General features: G+C 43.0%; 1 protein-coding gene across 1 annotated transcript in view; it reads right to left on the bottom strand.

Annotated features, from left to right (window-relative positions):
* LOC122817033 (trichohyalin-like) overlaps positions 1-18,439 on the bottom strand; it is a 1,834,860-nt gene that overhangs the window by 476,068 nt on the left and 1,340,353 nt on the right. Inside the window, exon 11 of the mRNA XM_044090165.1 lies at positions 3,034-3,327. Within this exon, the coding sequence (XP_043946100.1) occupies positions 3,034-3,327 (294 nt within the window). The remainder of the gene's footprint in view (positions 1-3,033; positions 3,328-18,439) is intronic.

Genomic DNA, 18,439 nt, shown 5'->3' with positions numbered 1-18,439 from the left:
GCAAATAATCTAAAAGTTTAAGAAAACATAGAATGGTCCCTCTGCAGTAGCCAGTTATGACTACAGACAAAGGTTTACTGTGTACAAAGAAATTTCAAACAGCCTGTAGTTTTACTTCAAAAGTATAACTGAATCCACAAGTGTCTTCACTTTTTATACTTCAGTCAAAGGTGAAATCTATATGTGACAAGGCCAATGAGGACTGTTTGGGGACACTAGCTCCCCAAAAGCTTCAACACTAACTGTATAGTAGACATTTCAACATATTTACATATCACAATCCCTTAAAAGTGGTTGCACTGTGCCAGTGGGCCTCTCAGACCATGTTTGAGATAATCTTTGTAAAGCATGACAAATATCGGTATTTGAATGGAGTCAGCAATGCAACTGCAGACAATATAATCAAGACAGGGAACGGAGAAATTAACTAGTTTGCGAAATGGATGCACATTTTATTCAGGCTTCATTTCAGGTTCTTAAGAAAGCTTACTTGCGGTATACAAGGGGGTAGTAATATGGAAAAGCTGTACTAAACTGAAGTAAATGCAACTGTTTTTTTTCATTGTCTAGAAAACAAAAATGTAAAAGTTATTAAATCTGTAATTGCTGTGTACAAGTAAAAGTTGTGTAAATCTGTAATTGTTGTGTACAATACAACATGCAGCAAAGCTGCTAAAAGAATGTGTAAGGTTGTATGGGACTCATGCAGTTGTTTATAAAATGAATTACAGCTGTGGAAGTGAAAATGACTTCAAGACACAGTCAATCAGAGCCCCCCCCCTCCAAGTCTGCCATTTTTCTGCCAAAGGCTGTGCAGCCCTAAGTGGACTGGAACTTTCTATAAAGCTGAATGACTTTGCAAACAAGATGTTTATCAAACAAAAAATAAGAATCCATCAACTTACTGAATGGGGGGGGGGGGGGGGGTTCTAAAAAGGCGACAATAACTAAACATACTCTAGTGCTGCCTCATTCTAAGATATGTTCCAGCCTTGTGCAAAATATAAAAACAGAAACAACCTTAATACACAAAACGGAGCAACCGAAGCACAAAAAGGGACTACATGAGCTTAAAATTATATAAGTTTAATGAAGTGCTTTTCGTCGAGTACACTGACTCGACTTCTTCAGATAACTAATTATTCTTAAGCCAGTGCTTAAGAACTCTATAAGCAACCACGTGACAGGTAACATTAGCATATTAGATACAATAATTAACAAATAATTAACCATTTAAAATGTAATCATTTAGAAGGCAAAAGTAATCTTGCAGTTCCTCAGAACAAGAAGCAAGTACACCCTAAAACATTTGGTTATAGCTCATATTAACCAAGATGTGTACCTCAAGTCATTTAGTTATAATACATGGAATAAAGTGCAAAATGCTAATAAAATCATAATTAAATATTGTTACAATTATAAAATACTAAACTAAAAACCACTTCTAGAATTATTAATGTTTTATACTAGCAAGATTACTTTTGCCTTCTAAATGGTTACATTTTAAATGGTTAATTATTTGTTGATTATTGTATCAAATATGCTAATGTTACCTGTCACATGGTTGTTTATAGTGTTCTTAAGCATTGGCTTAAGAATAATTAGTTATCTGAAGAAGTCGAGTCAGTGTACTCGACGAAAAGCACTTCATTAAACTTTGATTATTTTAAGCTCATCTAGTCCCTTTTTGTGCTTCGGTTGCTCTGTTATATGATCCAGCCTTCTTCAAATGACCCTCTCCTTAAAGAACTCAGTTCTTTCGTCTATTCAAGTACTCAGCTGGAAACTATTTATGCCTCTTGGTGTGTGAGCTACGGACTCTAATGAATGGGAAACAGCAGCCTACTAACCAGAGACACTGAGCTCCCTGTCCATAAATTCTGTCTGTGAGTGTTCTGTAACTATTAAATTACACAATTTAGTGGTGGATAGAATGCAGTAAATCTTCAGCTACTGGTAGCAGTAGGACCAGACAGCTGTTAACAGTATTTTTAAATCACATCTGACTTTTAAAACCTTATTTTTATACCTCTTCATACGAGAACATGGCTGCGTGTATACTTAACTGTCAAAGTACATTGCTTTATTTTACTGATTTCAAGTAAAACATTTCATTTTTCAGTTTCAAAATCTTGTGGATGACTGTTTATTAATGTACATAACGGTAATGCTTAATACTGCTGAATTACTAAGTCTTGGTATCCGCTACCTGAACAGCAGATTCTCTGGCATGGCTAGCACAATATAATATGCTATAACCAACTCATTTTATGACTGTTTATTAACTGAAAACTTTGCTGTGCTAAATGGGTCTGGTGGGTGGCAGTGTTATACCATCAGTGCGTGTGTGTGTATTGTTAACCACTGCTATCTGGTTTCTGCACAGTAGATTCTTTGACATGGCTAACAATCTAATACGTTATTAACCAACTTATTTTATGTGTGTTAAGTAATTGAAAACTTTGTTGTGCTAGGTGGAACTGATATGTCAGTGTATGCGTTCAGGCTGTGTGGGTGGGTGGGTGTTTGAGAGAGAGAGAGCGAATATGTGTGACAGAGAGAGGAGAAACTCTACAAAACAGACTTCGCAAATTTCAGTTACTGATGGCAATACAGCACTGAAAGATAATGGACAAGAGTACTGTGGAGGAATTTTTGACGATACACTATTTTAACACCACTACTCACTTGTACAGTGTGAACCATATTTGGGTGTGGTGGCAAGTGCCAGTTACAGCCCAAGACAGCACTGCATACCCGTCATTTGCTCTTGATGGTAACTTATTCAGACATCATTTGGGGCCAGAGGTACTGATCTTGAAGCTGTGACCCCTGGAATTCACAGTCTTATAACTCCTACATTAAACTATCAAAACTTGCAATAAGTAAGACAGTGTACATCATAAACCATTATAACAAAGACAAAAACACACCGGTAAATAAGAAAAGAAAAAAAAATCAGGGACTGACATTTGGTTTAAAGAAAACATTCTTATCACACACACAAAAAGATCCTAAAGATCATGCACTTACCACACTTACAAGAAGAACCTGATGATGTACGTCGTCTTTTGGGACTTTCTGGGTTAGCTACTTTTCCTAAGGCAGATGAACCACGAGTCTGAATAACCCTTTTTGTTGGGCCTTGCTCCAGTTCCTGGGTTTTTTCTACTCCATGATAATATTTCATATGATAATGCAGCAGTTTTGCTTTACGGAAGGACTTTGAACAGTCAGTAAACTTGCACTTGAAATTACTGTGGTCCAAATCAATTCCCATTGTCTTAGCAGACACATGATCCTCTGACCTTTTGATGGAACTGTTTACTACAATGATAAAGAAGAAAAAATATATATCAGATTCGCTCCAGTGAAAGCAAACATTTTTACCTATCCCTAACTTTTATCTTCCTGTACTTGAATCAGTACAATCCTAACAACTTCCCTCCTGCACTTGAATCAGAATGCCCCTCTTAAAAAAGTACAGTTGTGTACCTACCATAAATGTAGATGTTCGAGTGTATTCACTGTTGCAGTCATTACACTTGGGTCATCCTGCTGGCAGGCTACCCGCAGTCGGCCCGAGTTCCAAAGTCCTGGTCCGGTGTCAGTTGATGTTGCCTCTTCCCTGACGTCAGTGCGCCAGGGATATAAAAGATGCAACCAACGCCATTTCCTTCAGTTTTTCTTGCCCCAGATGTCAGGTGCCCCCAAATAGGAAGGCTGTAAAAAAGTATGCCAAAAAGTATGCATGTACTAAAATAAACAATTCCTTCATCTACAAGCAAATACACCACATAGGTTGTATAGAGTTGAGAAGTACAGAAAAGTCCCAGCAATGAAAAGGGGGATGGTGGGAGGGTAACCTGGATTGCAACAGTGAATACACTCGAACATCTACATTTAAGGTAGGTACACAACTGTACTATGTTCATCATGTTTCACTGTTGCAGTCATTACACTTGGGTTGAATCCCAAAGCTAAGGTTGGGAGGCTGGGCCTAAACAGGATTAGGAGAGGCTACCAGGCCCTGCAGGACTGCAGTGGCAAAGCCTGCTCTGGATTTAGAGTAGAGAGGTAAATGGTAGTGCTTTGTGAAGGTGTGCACTGAACTCCAGGTTGCAGCTTCTAAAATGTCTTTGGTTGGTAGTCCTCTGAGAAAAGCTGCTGAAGTGGCTGCTGCTCTTGTTGAATGTGGCCTAATGCCCTTAGGCACTGATTTGCCATGTTGTGCATAGCAGAAGCGAATGCAGTGTCCTATCCATTTTGAAATTGTCTGCTTTGAGTTGGGCTTTCCTTGTGATCCTGCAGCATAAGCTACAAACACCTGCTCAGTTTTTCTGAAAGCTTTTGTTTTGTCCAAGTAGAATCGTAGCTGCCTGTGTATGTCCAAAGTGTGCAGAAGTCTCTCCCCTTTATTCTGGGGATTTGGATAGAAAGTTGGCAAATTAATAGTTTGGTTAAGAGCCACACTGGAAACCACTTTTGGCATAAACGTTGGGTTTGTCCTTAGAGAGACCCTGTCCTGATGAAAAATGATGAAAGGTTCCACTGCCATTAGTGCCTGTAACTCTGAGACTCTTCTTGCTGAAGTTATTGCTAGGAGCAGAGCAGTTTTCCATGATAAGACTTTTATATCAACTGTGCTAGCTGGCTCAAAAGGAGGCAGTGTAAGCTTTTCTAAAACAAAATTGAGGTCCCAAGTAGGTGTTGGTGCTCTCCTTGGGGGTCTTATGTTTCTTGCCCCTCTGAGATACTGCCTTAGTAGTGGATGCGAAAAAATAGGAGGTTCCGTATTGTAATGGCCTGAAATGGTAGAGGCATGGATCTTAATAGATGAAAAGGAAAGGCCTTTGTCCAGCATCTTAGTTAGGTATTGTAAAATCTGAGGTATATTTGGAACAAGTGATTCGAGTCCTTGGGCCTGGTTCCAAGCACAGAATCTCTTCCATTTTTCTGCATAGGATTTCCTAGTGCTGGGCCTCCTGGCTTCTAAAATGACATCCATAACAGCTTTAGAGAGAGGTGTGGTTTGAGTGACTATATTATCTGCCATGCAGCCAAATTTAAGGTTCTGAGTTGACTGTGCAGAATCTGGTTGTTCTGTTGAGTCAGAAGATGAGGAATTTGAGGTAAAGGCCAGGCTGGTCAGGACAATCTTTAGGATTGGGTACCAGTGCTGGCGTGGCCAGTCTGGGGCAATCAGGATAATTTTTGGCTTCTCCTGTCTGACTTTTAGGTTCTCTTGTCTGACTTTTAGGAGTACCTTGGGAAGAAGAGGCAGTGGAGGGAAGGCATAAACGGTCAGGGTTTCCCAGCTGAATGAAAGAGCATCCACTTTCCATGCTTGTGAGTGATAAGTCCTTGTGCAGAATTTCTGTAGTTGGCAGTTGTGAGGGGAGGCAAAAAGATCTATGTCTGGGCGTCCCCATTTCCTTGTTTTCATGCTGAAGACCTGTGGATTTAGTTTCCATTCGTGTGGATCCATGAGATTTCTGCTTAGTTCGTCTGCCAGTGTATTTTTCTTTCCTGGCAGGAATTGTGCCTGCAGATGTACTTGATAGGTGAGTGCAATGTTCCACAAAGTCATGGCTTGCCTGCAGAGGGGGAAGGAATGTGTGCCCCCTTGCTTGTTTATGTACCACATAAAGTACAGTTTTGTACCCACCATAAATGTAGATGTTCGAGTGTAAACACTGCTGCAGTCATTACACTTGGGTTATCCTGCCGTCAGGCGGTTCCCCAGTCAGCCTGAGTTCCAAAGTCTTGGTCCGGCGTCGGTTGCTGTCGCCTCCTCCCTGACGTCAGTGTGACAGAGGTATATAAGATGCAGCCGACACCATTTTCTTCAGTTTTTCTTGCCCCAGATGTCAGGTGCCCCCAAATAGGTAGGCAATTCAATTTGATAGTAAAATATACAAAAGAAAAGCAAACAACCATTTTTAGTTACCAGCAAATACTCCCCATAGGTAATAAAGGGTAGATGACCTAGGTAAGTACCAGAAAGTAAGAGGGGAATGAGGGAGGGTAACGTGGACTGGAGCAGTGTTTACACTCGAACATCTACATTTATGGTAGGTACAAAACTGTACTATGTTCATGGTGTTACACTGCTGCAGTCATTACACTTGGTGAGGTAGGGAGGCTGGATCTATAAGGCATTAGGGGTGGCTATAAGGCCCTGCAGTACAGCAGTGGCGAAGCCAGCTCTGGATTTGGAGTATAAGGGCAAATGGTAATGTTTGGTGAAGGTATGCACAGAACTCCATGTTGCTGCTTCCAAATATCCTTGGTAGGTACTCCTCTGAGGTAGGCTGTTGAAGTGGCTGTTGCCCTGGTGGAGTGAGATCTAATGCTGCTAGGTACAGGTTTCCCATGGTGGGTATAGCAGAAACGTATGCAGTGTCCTATCCATTTTGAAATAGTCTGCTTTGAAATGGCTTTTCCCTGTGCTCCTGCAGCGTATGCTACCAATAATTGCTCAGATTTTCTGAAAGCCTTGGTTTTGTCCAAGTAGAAGCGTAACTGCCTGTGAATGTCCAAAGAATGTAGTAGTCTTTCCCCTTTGTTCTGTGTTTTTGGATAGAAAGTTGGCAAGTGAATAGTTTGGTTTAGAGCCACACTTGATACCACCTTTGGCATAAAAGTAGGGTTAGTTCTTAAAGGCACCCTGTCCTGGTGGAAGATGAGGAAAGGTTCCACTGCCATTAGTGCCTGTAATTCTGAAACTCTTCATGCTGATGTTATTGCCAGTAGCAGAGCAGTTTTCCAAGATATGTATTTTAATTCTGCTGTGTTAGCTGGCTCAAAAGGAGGTAAAGTTAATTTTTGCAAAACAAAGTTGAGGTCCCAAGTTGGTGTAGGTGCTCTACGGGGCGGTCTTATGTTTTTAGCCCCTTTGAGGTACTGTTTGAGCAAAGGATTAGAAAAAATTGGTGGATCCGTGTTGTAATGAGCAGAAATAGCTGAGGCGCGGATATTGATGGATGAGAAGGAGAGGCCCTTGTCCAGCATCTCAGTTAAATATTGAAGTATCTGAGGAATGTTTGGGACAAGAGGGTCAAGGCTGTGCGCTTGATTCCAAGCACAGAATCTCTTCCATTTTTCCGAGTAGGCTTTCCTGGTGCTAGGCCTTCTGGCCTCCAGAATGACATCCTAACAGCTTTGGAGAGAGGCATTGCCTGCCTGTCTAAGGAATTTTCCATGCAGCTAGATTTAAGGTCTTTAGCTGGCTGTGAAGTATCTGATTGTTGTGCTGTCAACAGCTGTGGGATTTGAGGCAAAATCCAGGGTGGTTCTTGTGCTAAGTTCTTTAAGATTGGGTACCAGTGCTGGCGTGGCCAGTCTGGTGCAATCAGGATCATCTTTGGCTCTTTCTGCCTGGCTTTTATGAGTACCTTTGGAAGGCGAGGAAAAGGAGGGAAAGCGTATACTTGTAGTTTTTTCCAGCTGAATGAAAGAGCATCCACTTTCACTGCTTGTGGATGGTAGCTCCTTGTGCAGAATTTCTGTAATTGGCAGTTCATTGGGGATGCAAATAGATCTATGTCCGGGCTCCACCACTTTTGTGTTATCATTCAGAATATTTGTGGGTCCAATTTCCATTTGTGGGGGTCCATGATGTTTCTGCTTAGGTCGTCTGCCAGTGTATTTTTCTCTCCTGGCAGGAATTGTGCTTGCAGATGAACTTGGTAGTTTAGAGCTGTGTTCCACAAGGTCATGGCTTGTCTGCAGAGGAGGTAGGAGTGTGTGCCCCCTTGCTTGTTTATGTACCACATAACTGTGGTGTTGTCTGTTTTTAGAAGTAATTGTCCTGGATGCAGCAGGTCCTTGAAAGCTATAATTGCATTTTGTACAGCTAGCATCTCTTTTTGATTGATGTGGAGATGTCTTTGCTCTGTGGGCCACTCGCCCTGGATACATTTTCCTGCCATGTGTGCTCCCCAGGTGTAATCCGATGCATCTGTTGTCAGTGTTTGCCTGGCTGTGGGTTGAGTGAAAGGCTGTCCCTTGTTGAGGTGACAAGCTTGAGCCCAACATCAAAACTCCTGTTGAAGGCAAGGAATTAGTGGCATAACTGTTTCCAAACTTTGACAGTGTTGAGACCATACACTCTTTAGGTACCACTGAAGTTTCCTCATATGCAGTCTGGCATATGGAATTAGTAGTATGCAAGATGTCATGAAGCCCAAGGCCTGCAGATTTTTTCTTGCAGGGAGTTGGGTCTTTGTTGCCATTAAATGAAAATATTGAGTCAGTTGTCCTTGCTTGTCTGGCGTGAGATAAGCCATCTGGGCCGTTGTGTTCAAGCTGGCACCCAGGAATATCATCTGTTGTGAGGGCACTAGTTTTGATTTCTTTTCGTTTACTGTGTACCCCAGGCAACTTCATAACTTTTTACGCATGCCAGATGCTTTAGTAGAATGTCCTTGCTCTCTGCTTGAATCAGGCAGTCGTCCAGGTATGGATAAATTTGAATTCCTTTTTGCCTGCAAAATGCAATTACTGGTGCCAGGCACTTTGTGAAGACCCTGGGCGCAGTAGATAAGCCAAAGGGCAGTGCAGAGAATTGATAGTGCATTGAACCAGCTAGAAATCTGAGGTATCTTCTGCAGTTTTGTCTGATAGGGACATGCAGGTATGCTTCTTTGAGGTCCAAAGTCACGAGCCAAGCTTTCTTGCCCAGCATGGGAAGAAGCTGCTGTAGTGTCAACATTTTGAATTTCGGAACATCCAGGTAAGTGTTTAGAGAAGAAAGGTCCAGAATGGGTCTCCAGGCTTTGTCCTTTCTGGGAACCAGAAAGTGTCTTGAGTAAAATCCTTGTCCTTGCTCCTGTGGTGGCACCTTTTGAATAGCTCTCATATGAGTGCTGTAATTTGTTTTTGAGCCTCTGCCCATTGATTTGGTGGCAGATTTGCCATTCCTGTTAACCTTGGCAGAGTGTGAAAGTGGAACCTGTAACCTTGAGATACAATGTTGAGAACTCATTTGTCTTTGGTGATGCAATGCCAATTGTGATAGAAAAGTGCCAATTTTCCTCCTAAGGGGGCTGCCAAGAGAGAGCTGTTTGGCAGCTGCAGTGGAAAGTCATTGAAGCTGCTTTTTATAAGGTTGAGGCCTGTCTTCCCCTTCTTTCTGGCCTGGTGTACCCCATTGTCGAGGCCTGTAAGGGCCTTGTGCCTGACCTCTACCTCTTGGATGCCTGTATCTGCCCCTTTGTGGTCTGTCTGTGACTGGAAAGGACCAATTCTTTATTGGCCAATTTCTGCTAAAACGAGGAGGCTGAACCTGTACGAAATCTTTCACCGTTTGCATAGATTTTGCCTTATCCTCCATCTTCTTTAATACCTCCTCTGCCTTAACTCCAAACAGCACATCCTGCTGCAAAGGTGCATCCAATAATTTGACCTTAACATGATCTGGTAAAGTATGTTCTTTTAACCAAGCATAGCTTCTAATGACAGAGGCTGTAACTGCTGCTCTACAGGAGACCTCTAAGGAATCAAACCCACAGTGCAAAGTATGTTTTGCCACTTGTTCAGCTGCATGCAATAAATCCTGCATTTCTTTAAAATTAGGAGGATCTGAATTTCTGGAAGCATCTTTTGTTTCAACTGAGACATCAAAAATTGCTGATATTTTAGCATGTGAAACTGGCAATTCAAGGCTCTCATTTCTAAAGTTGCAGACGTATATACCTTCTTTCCCCATCTGTCTAATGCTCTGGAATCTCTGTCAGAGGGAACTGGGTTTTTTGCTGATGAGGCCTTAATTCCTTTGGGTCCCTGAGAAATAGTTTCAGGATCAGCAACAGGGCTTTTGTACAGAAATTTGTGAGAGTCAGGGACTCTGTAATATCTATCAGGTTTAACTGGGGCTGGGGGTAAGGAGTCAGGGTTTAAACTGGATTTAGTGTACACATCATCCACAATATCTAAAACTGGTGGGATAGCAAGGGGTCTGTGTTGAGGCAATAAAAGGAAGTCTCTGAGCCTTTTCCTGGATTCTGAGTAATCCTGGCCTTCCCAATGGAAATGTTCCCTCATGGTATGTAAGGTTTCCCCAAAGGAGTAGTCCTCAGGCGGAGAGGCTGATGGAATTGATTCCTCAGCATCAGAATCCTCATAAGGGGGTAAAGAATATCCTAGGTCTGAGGATGAGTCTGAGGAAATGGACACCTGGTCGGAAGATTCATAGTCTGCATCCTGTCTGGGCCTTTTATCAGAAGGGGGGGTGGGACCCCCTGATCAGGGTGATTAGGTCTTCGGCCATTTTTAGCATTTGTTTCTTAGGCATGGAAGCCTGTCCTGGAGAGAGTTGTGTCTGTTTCTTTGCTTTTAAGGAGGGCTTAGACTTAGCAGAGGGTTTAATAGTTAACTGGGTAGGTCTGAAAACACCCTCTGTAGCTGTGGAGTGCTCAGCTACTTCGGTTCCCTCTGCAGGGTTAGGATCGGAAAGCTGAAACCATAGTGCGTCCGAAGGCCCAGCCAGCTCCACGTGGGAGTCGGAGGCGGTCTGTGGTTCTGCGGAAGCGGTCGTCAGGGGCTACGTAGGCGCCTCGCTGAAAACAGGAGAACCGGCGACCGGCCTAGAAGAGGCCTCGTCGTCAGTTTTGGGCCTCGGATGCCTGTTCTTGTCCTTGCGCTTTTTATGCATTCCGGTCGTCGGAAGTTCCGACGGCATGGTGTAATTGAATTTTCTCCCAAAATAATCTTAGGCAAAATCAAACAGACGTTTAATAGTGCGATTGTTAAACCTAGCACAAAACCGACAACCAGTGACGTCGTGGTCAGGACCTAGGCATGGAATACAATAGGAGTGGAAGTCCTTATGAGGTATTTGCTTCCCACAACAAATACAATTATTAACTTTTACTGACATCGGTCTGAGGCAAGAAAAAGTTTCCCCAACGGGGTACTTAGCTTTTTAAGAAGACTTCGGTTCTGGATTCGGAATGAAAATCTCAGGAGTCGGCTGACCGGCACTTGCGAACTGCTTCTGCTTCGGGCAACGCGCGGCAAGAAAGACCGAAGAAAATGACATTGGCTGCATCTTATATACCCCTGTCGCACTGACGTCAGGGAGGAGGCGACAGCAACTGATGCCGGACCAAGACTTTGGAACTCAGGCCGACTGGGGAACCACCTGATGGCAGGATAACCCAAGTGTAATGACTGCAACAGTGTAACACAATGAACATCTGTGGTGCTGTCCGTCTTTGGCAATAGTTGTCCTGGATGTAGTAGATCCTTGAAGGCTGTCAGGGCATTCTGTACAGCTAGCATCTCTTTTTGATTGATGTGAAGATGCATTTGTTCCTTGGGCCACGTGCCCTGTATACATTTTCCTTCCATGTACGCCCCCCAGGCATAATCCGATGCGTCCGTTGTTATTGTCTGCCTGGCTGTGGGCAAGGTGAAGGGCTGTCCCTTGTTGAGGTAACAGCCCCGGGACCATCATAGCAACTCCTGTTGTAGACAGGGAATTATAGTTATTACTGTTTCCAGGCTGTGGCAATGTTGAGTCCAAACACTTTTTAAGATACCATTGTAGTTTCCTCATATGCAGTCTTGCATATGGAATTAGTAGAATGCAGGATGCCATGAAACCCAGGGCCTGCAGAATTTTTCTTGCAGGGAGCTGGGTCTTGTTGACATCATTTGAAAGTAATGAGTCAGTTGCCTTTGTTTGTCTGGCGTGAGATAAACCATCTGGGCAGTTGTATTTAAGCTTGCACCCAGGAATATTATCTCTTGAGAGGGCACTAGTTTTGATTTATTTTCGTTTGTCTTAGTAGAATGTCCTTGCTCTCTGCTTGAATAAAGCAGTCGTCCAAGTAGGGATATATTTGAATTCCTCTTTGTCTGCAAAATGAAATTACTGGTGCCAGGCATTTTGTGAAGACCCTGGGCGCAGTAGATAAGCCAAAGGGCAGTGCAGAGAATTGGTAATGAATTGAGCCAGCTATGAATCTGAGGTATCTTCTGCAAGATTGTCTGATTGGGACATGCAGGTATGCCTCCTTGAGGTCCAAAGTAACTAGACAAGCCTTCTTGCCCAGCATGGGTAGAAGTTGCTGAAGTGTTAACATTTTGAATTTTGGAACATCCAGGAAAGTATTTAGGATTGACAAGTCCAGTATTGGTCTCCAGGCTTTGTCCTTTCTGGGTACCAGGAAAAGTCTTGAGTAAAATCCTTGTCCCTGTTCTTGCTGTGGTACTCTTTGTATAGCTCCCATGTCCATGAGAGCAGCAATTTCCTTTTGTGCCTCTGCCCATTGGTTTTGTGGCAGGTTCAGCATACCTTTTGATTTTGGAAGGGTGTGAAAGTGGAACCTGTAACCTTGAGTAATTATATTCAGTACCCATTTGTCCTAGGTAATTATGTGCCAATTTTGTGTGAAAAGTGCTAGCTTTCCCCCTAGCGGTGCTGCCAAAAGGTAAGTGCTTGGCCTTTGTAGAAGGAAGTCATTGGGACTGTTTCCTGTAAGGTTGTGATTTGTCTTCTCCTCCTTTGGGGGTAGAAGCACCCCACTGTTTAGGTCTGTAGGATCCTTGGGGCTGAGATCTGCCTCTTGGGTGTCTGTATTTGCCTCTTTGTGGCCTGTCTGAGACCTGAAAGGACTAATTTTTTGAAGGCCAGTTTCTACTAAACCTAGGTGGTTGAACCTGTAAGAAATCCTTTACTGTCTGCATAGATTTTGCTTTATCCTCCATTTTCTTTAACACCTCTTCTGCCTTAACACCAAACAAAGTATCATGCTGTAGTGGAGCATCCAATAATTTTACTTTAACATGTTCAGGTAAACTTTGTTCTTTCAACCAAGCATGCCTTCGAATGACAGAGCCTGTAACTGCGGCTCTGCAAAAAGCCTCTAATGAATCAAAACCACATTGTAAAGTATGCTTTCCTACCTGTTCAGCTGCATGCAATAATTCCTGCATTTCCTTATTGTCAGGATTTTCTGAGTTTGTAAGCATTTTCTGTTTTAACAAAGACATAAGGTACTGTCTGTATTTAAGCATGTGAAACTGGCAATTTAAAGCCCTTACAACTAAAGTAGCAGAAGTGCAGACTTTTTTCCCCCACCTATCCAGTGCTCTGTAATCCCTATCAGAGGGGACAGGGTTTTTTGCAGTGGAAGCCTTAACCCCTTTGGGACCCTGAGAAATTGTTTCTGGGTCAGCAGCAGGGTTTTTATAAAGAAATTTATGAGAGTCAGGGACCTTGTAATATCTGTCTGGCTTGACTGGTGCAGGGGGTAAAGAATCAGGAGACAGACTGGACTCAGAGAAAACATCATCAACAATATCAAGCGGATTGCTAGGGGCCTGTGCTGAGGCAGTAAAAGAATATCTCTGAGCCTTTTCTTGGATTCAGAATAATCCTGGCTCTCCCAGTGGAAATGTTCCCTCATGGTGTGCAGAATTTCCCCAAAAGAATAATCCTCAGGTGGAGAGGCTGAAGGTATAGATTCTTCAGCATCAGAGTCCTCATAGGGAGGGAGAGAATAACCCTGATCTGGCATTTTTTCAGGAGGGGGATGGGATCCCCTGATCAAATTAATTAAGTCTTCGGCCATTTTAAGCATCTGTTTCTTTGGCATAGATGACTGTCCAGGAGAATGCTGTACTTGTTTCCTTGTCTTTACTGGTGTCTTTGACTGTAAATTGGCTGTTGCAGAGGACTTAATAGTAAGCTGTGAAGGTCTGAAAACACCCACTGAAGCTGATGCCTGCTGAGTGGCTCCGGACCCATCTGAGGGAATAGTTTCCGTAGGCCCAATACCTTGAGTATCCAGAGGCCGAGTTGTCTCCACGTGGGAGTCGGATATGGCCTGTGGCTCTGAGGTAGCGGGTGTCAGGGGCTGCAAAAGCACCTCACTGAGAACCGGCGACTGGCCTAGAAGAGGCTTCGTCGTCGGTTTTGGACCTCGGATGCCTGTCCTTTTCCTTGTCTTTGCACTTTTTATGAATTCCGGTCGTCAGTTGTTCCGACGGCTTTATATAGTTAAGCCTTCGGCCAAAGTAATGTAAGGCAAAATCAAACAGACGTTTAATAGTGTGTTTGTTGAATCTAGCACAAAACCGACAACCAGTAACGTTGTGGTCAGGGCCTAGGCAAGGAATACAGTAAGAGTGAAAATCCTTATGAGGTATTTGCTTCCCACAAGAAATACAATTGTTAACTTTTACTAACATCGGTTCTGGAGCAAGAAAAAGTTTCCCCAATGGGGTACTTAGCTTTATTGAAGACTTTGGTTCTGGAACTCTATTTCGAAAATCTCAGGAGTCTGCCGACTGGCACTTGCGAACTGCTTTTGCTTCGGGCACCGCGCGGCAAGAAAGACTGAAGAAAATTGTGTCGGTTGCATCTTTTATACCCCTGGCACACTGACGTCATGGAAGAGGCGACATCAACCGACGCCGGACCAGGACTTTGGAACTCAGGCCGACTGCAGGTAGCCTGCCAGCAGGATGACCCAAGTGTAATGACTGCAACAGTGAAACACTATGAACATCTGCTGCTCATTTTTCTCTAACTGCTCCCCATCCAGATACACCAATTAGGAACAGGCAGTCTAGACAAAACTAATCCTATACCCTGCTTTCTCACTCAAATGCTATAACCACTGTCCTTCTATATAATACTAATAGCTCCTTTGCCATATAGGTTCATAGGTTGGTACTAGGCTATCGGCCCTAGAGCCTATACAAGCCTAGCCATAACAGTTCCCTGGTTATTTCTTCCCACAATATTTACTTCCCTGGACCCCTGTCTAGCAGGGCGACTGACGTGATCCCCGGGGTGAATTTCCTATCTCCCATCCAATCGTCAAGGTTCCTTTTGAAAAGGGCCAAAGAGGCACTCTGCTTGACATGTATGGGCAGTCTATTCCAGAGTCTGGGGAGTCTCTGGATCAGGAACCTATCCCTCCAGCATGTTTTGTTAATTGTGATGACAAGGTTTAGTTCCCTGGAGTGTGTAGCTCTGAGGGATTGGGATTTCTTTAAGTGTAGCATGTCCATTAGCTCTGGATTTGATATGGCCTTGTATGCTAAGCAGAGATCGCTTCTGAGTAGACGATATGCGACAGAGTATAGCTGGAATTTGTTTTAGACAGTCAGCATAGGGCATCTGTTTTAGGACTGTAATTCTTTTAGTGAGGTATTTCTGCGGCCTTTCCAGTTGTTGCAGATGTCTTGTGCGGTACATACCAAATGGGGCGCTGTATTCTATAATGGGTCTAATGAAGGATGAGTACAGTGGGACAATGACCTCCTTTTTTTCTGGATGAAAAGCCCTTAGTGATGAGGTGTGCCACACAGAAGGATTTCCTGACTGTTGTAGCTTTACTTAAAACATTACATAATTTTATAACTTACTTCTCAGCTATACTTTTCATTACATCTCTTGAACTCTTTACAAAGCTTTTAGTGCTTAAATGTAAGATCACTAAACTTCTTTACAATGCTTTCAGTTCTATAGTATAAAACCATTTGGCTCCTGCATGAATTTTGAGCTACCAGAGCAGTATAGAAGACAAACATACTGATGTAAATATTTTACTGCATATGGGTCTTGTAAATATGTTTGTTTGAAATATAACTGTTGTACATCTGATAACTGTCTAAAATTCACTTGTTAATATAAAGCTTTTCTCCCCAGACCTCTGCTATAAATTAGCTCTGCTTAGCAGAACTTTCCCCATCAACAAAGAAATAAACAGCTAAAAGTAAATACCCCTTACAATAAACAAGTTTAGTCTACTTTAGAACAATATACTTCAAAATAAAGATATTCAAATTGCGAAAATATTGATCATTTTAAGTTATCTGACTTTTCTATACTGTAAATCTGGCTAAAACACACCACCTTCCTAAAATAAAACACCACCAACCATGGAAACGAGTGCTAAGACTTTTAGAGAAAGAATTCACCAAGCTGATCCATTATACAGGCAAATGTGTAAGAATTTGATGCTCATTCAACATAATATACAGCTCAAACCATTCCCCCTCAAAATAAAAATTAAAACCAGGCTGCTGAAAAACTAAAACTGAGCTCTACTTCTTCCTGTTCTTCCTATCCATTCAAAAATCGGTGATTTAGCAACATTCTCCCAGGACCTATAAGCTTGCCACTAACGGGATCTAAAAATCAGTGCTTCTACTCGGTCATCCTTTCTCTTTCACATCCCACTTGAACCAACATTACTTTTTTGCTGTTCTTGGCCACACTGACAAAATGCATACACATGCAAACATTTACTTAAAAAATGGTCCTTGAACTGTAAAAACAGCTCTAAAAAAGAAACAACAGCTTACAAAACCAGAAGCACAAGGGTCAGCCACTTGTAACAGCAGAGTGTCTTAATGTGATGTTGGTGACCTGGGCTGAGTATCAAGTTGGGAAGCCAAAGGGCTGGCTGGAGAGAGAAGATCTCAGCAGCCAATAGCCAGCTCACCTACTCTCAGGAAGGGAGTGAGTTTCTGCAGCACAATGGCTGGGAAGCAGCATTAGTGTGTCACATGTGTACATGCTCACTGAGGGGATGGTGGACATTAACACATTACTGCGGGAGGTGCACATGGGCACATGCCCATAGTGAAGTATATGCCTTAAAAAATCTGGTATTACAAGCAGATGGGCAAAGTGTCAGGACACCTCAATCTCCTCTCCTGCCCCTGATACAGGATGGCTGCCCCAGCCCAAAGAGTAATGTTAGTCTAAAGTGGGAGTGGACTCCTTGCAGAAGGCCATCCTAGCCAAGGGAACCTAAAAAAATAAAGGAAATAACCAAACTAGATCATCAAGGAAGATTCTTGCAAATGTTTATCAACTGAGCTCCTCCTCACCCAAGTCAGAAATTACACACAACCACCCAGCCCTTTTACTCCAAGAAGTAAAGTAAATGGAAGTTATGTACTTACCCATAATGCTAGATTATTTCATTGCTGTCAGTCCAATCTGACTGTTTGGTCTTCGAGATGCTTGTCGGATCCATACCAGCAAAGCTAGTGCTTCAGCCTCAAGCTCCTCAAATCTTTCCCTCCCACAAAGTGCCTGTTCTCTCTAGCCCAGCTTCCCTCAGATCAACTTTGCTGCCTAAACCACTAGGACAAAATACAACTCCTTTGGAATCCTCAAACAGAAGACTGAGGAACAGTGAGAGGGCTGTCATATCAGACAGAAGGGAAATGACAGGATCCAGAATTATGGTAAGTACATAACTTCGATATCCCTTTCATTCCATATGTCCAATCAGACTGCTGAGTCAGAACCCCAGCTACTGAAACTCCTGGGTGGTACCATGACAACAGTCTTTTGAGGATGGAAGCCCCAAAAGAGTCCTGATTCTATAAATCAAATCAAGCTTTTAGTATTTAGAAAAGGTATGCAATGTCGACCATGTTGCTCAGCACAAACATCATAAATGACAGAATGTGTGGAGTGAGCTCTTGGTTTAAATGAAAGAGGCTCATTGCGGTTTTGAAACAACACTTCCACTTACTGATGCAGACCTTCCACAAGGAATCTTTCTGAGAGGCAAACAATATCTTAATGATGTCTTGGGACAAGGCTGGATTCAAGGCCATCACTGGTACCAGAAAAAACAAGCAGTTAGTTTTTGGTTCTTGAGATCTGGGTGAGGTTTCCCAGATGGTTGGGGAAGAAGATCCAGAGCTGGATCCAAAAGCCAAGACAGCCTCTAGGGTTCAGACCTTAACAGAGGGGAATCAAATTTATCTGGACCGGAACTGGATGATGAGAATGACTGTTGTTCTGCAATGGAGGGCTTTATGCAAGAATTCTAGAATCAAAGAATTGGGGAATGAGTGTATAACAATCCCAGAAGGCCATTGTTCAACTAAAGTGCCTCTTGGGGGACTGCCCCTCTTAAGGTATCAAGGCAAATTAGGTGCTACAGTTGGTGTTGGCTGCAGAAGCAAAATATATCTCAGGACAGATGGCCCAGTTGTTGAAAATGGCCTGAGCCACTGTCGGACTGAGAGACTACTCATGAAGCATGATTATCATTCTGCTGAGCGTGAGCATGATGCAGTTGGATTTCCCGAGAATGTGCACTGCGCTTAGAAAGCAATACAAACTCACTGCCTCTTACCACACTCTCACAGCTTCCCAACAAAGGGTAGGACCTGGTCCCTCCCTGCTTGTTTTGCACCACACTACCATCATGCTGTCGGACTGAATGGCAATCACACAGACAGGGAGGAAATCTTGAAGCTCATGTAACCCTAGAACTGCCCTCATCTCCAGTGCTGATGTGAAGGTTGGTCTTGTCAGCTTTCTAAACACCATGGACCATCCTCTCATGAAAATGCACCCCCACCACCACCACCATCACAACGAGGCATCCATGGTAACTGCTGCCACTGAGGGAGGGAGCACAAAAGATTTCCCTATATGAAGCAA

Source organism: Protopterus annectens, chromosome 12.part0 (genome assembly GCF_019279795.1).
Source record: "Protopterus annectens isolate FY-2018-M chromosome 12.part0, PAN1.0, whole genome shotgun sequence".
Taxonomy (NCBI): domain Eukaryota; kingdom Metazoa; phylum Chordata; order Ceratodontiformes; family Protopteridae; genus Protopterus; species Protopterus annectens.
Note: the sequence above shows the minus strand (reverse complement) of the source record. Positions and strands in the feature narration are given on the sequence as shown.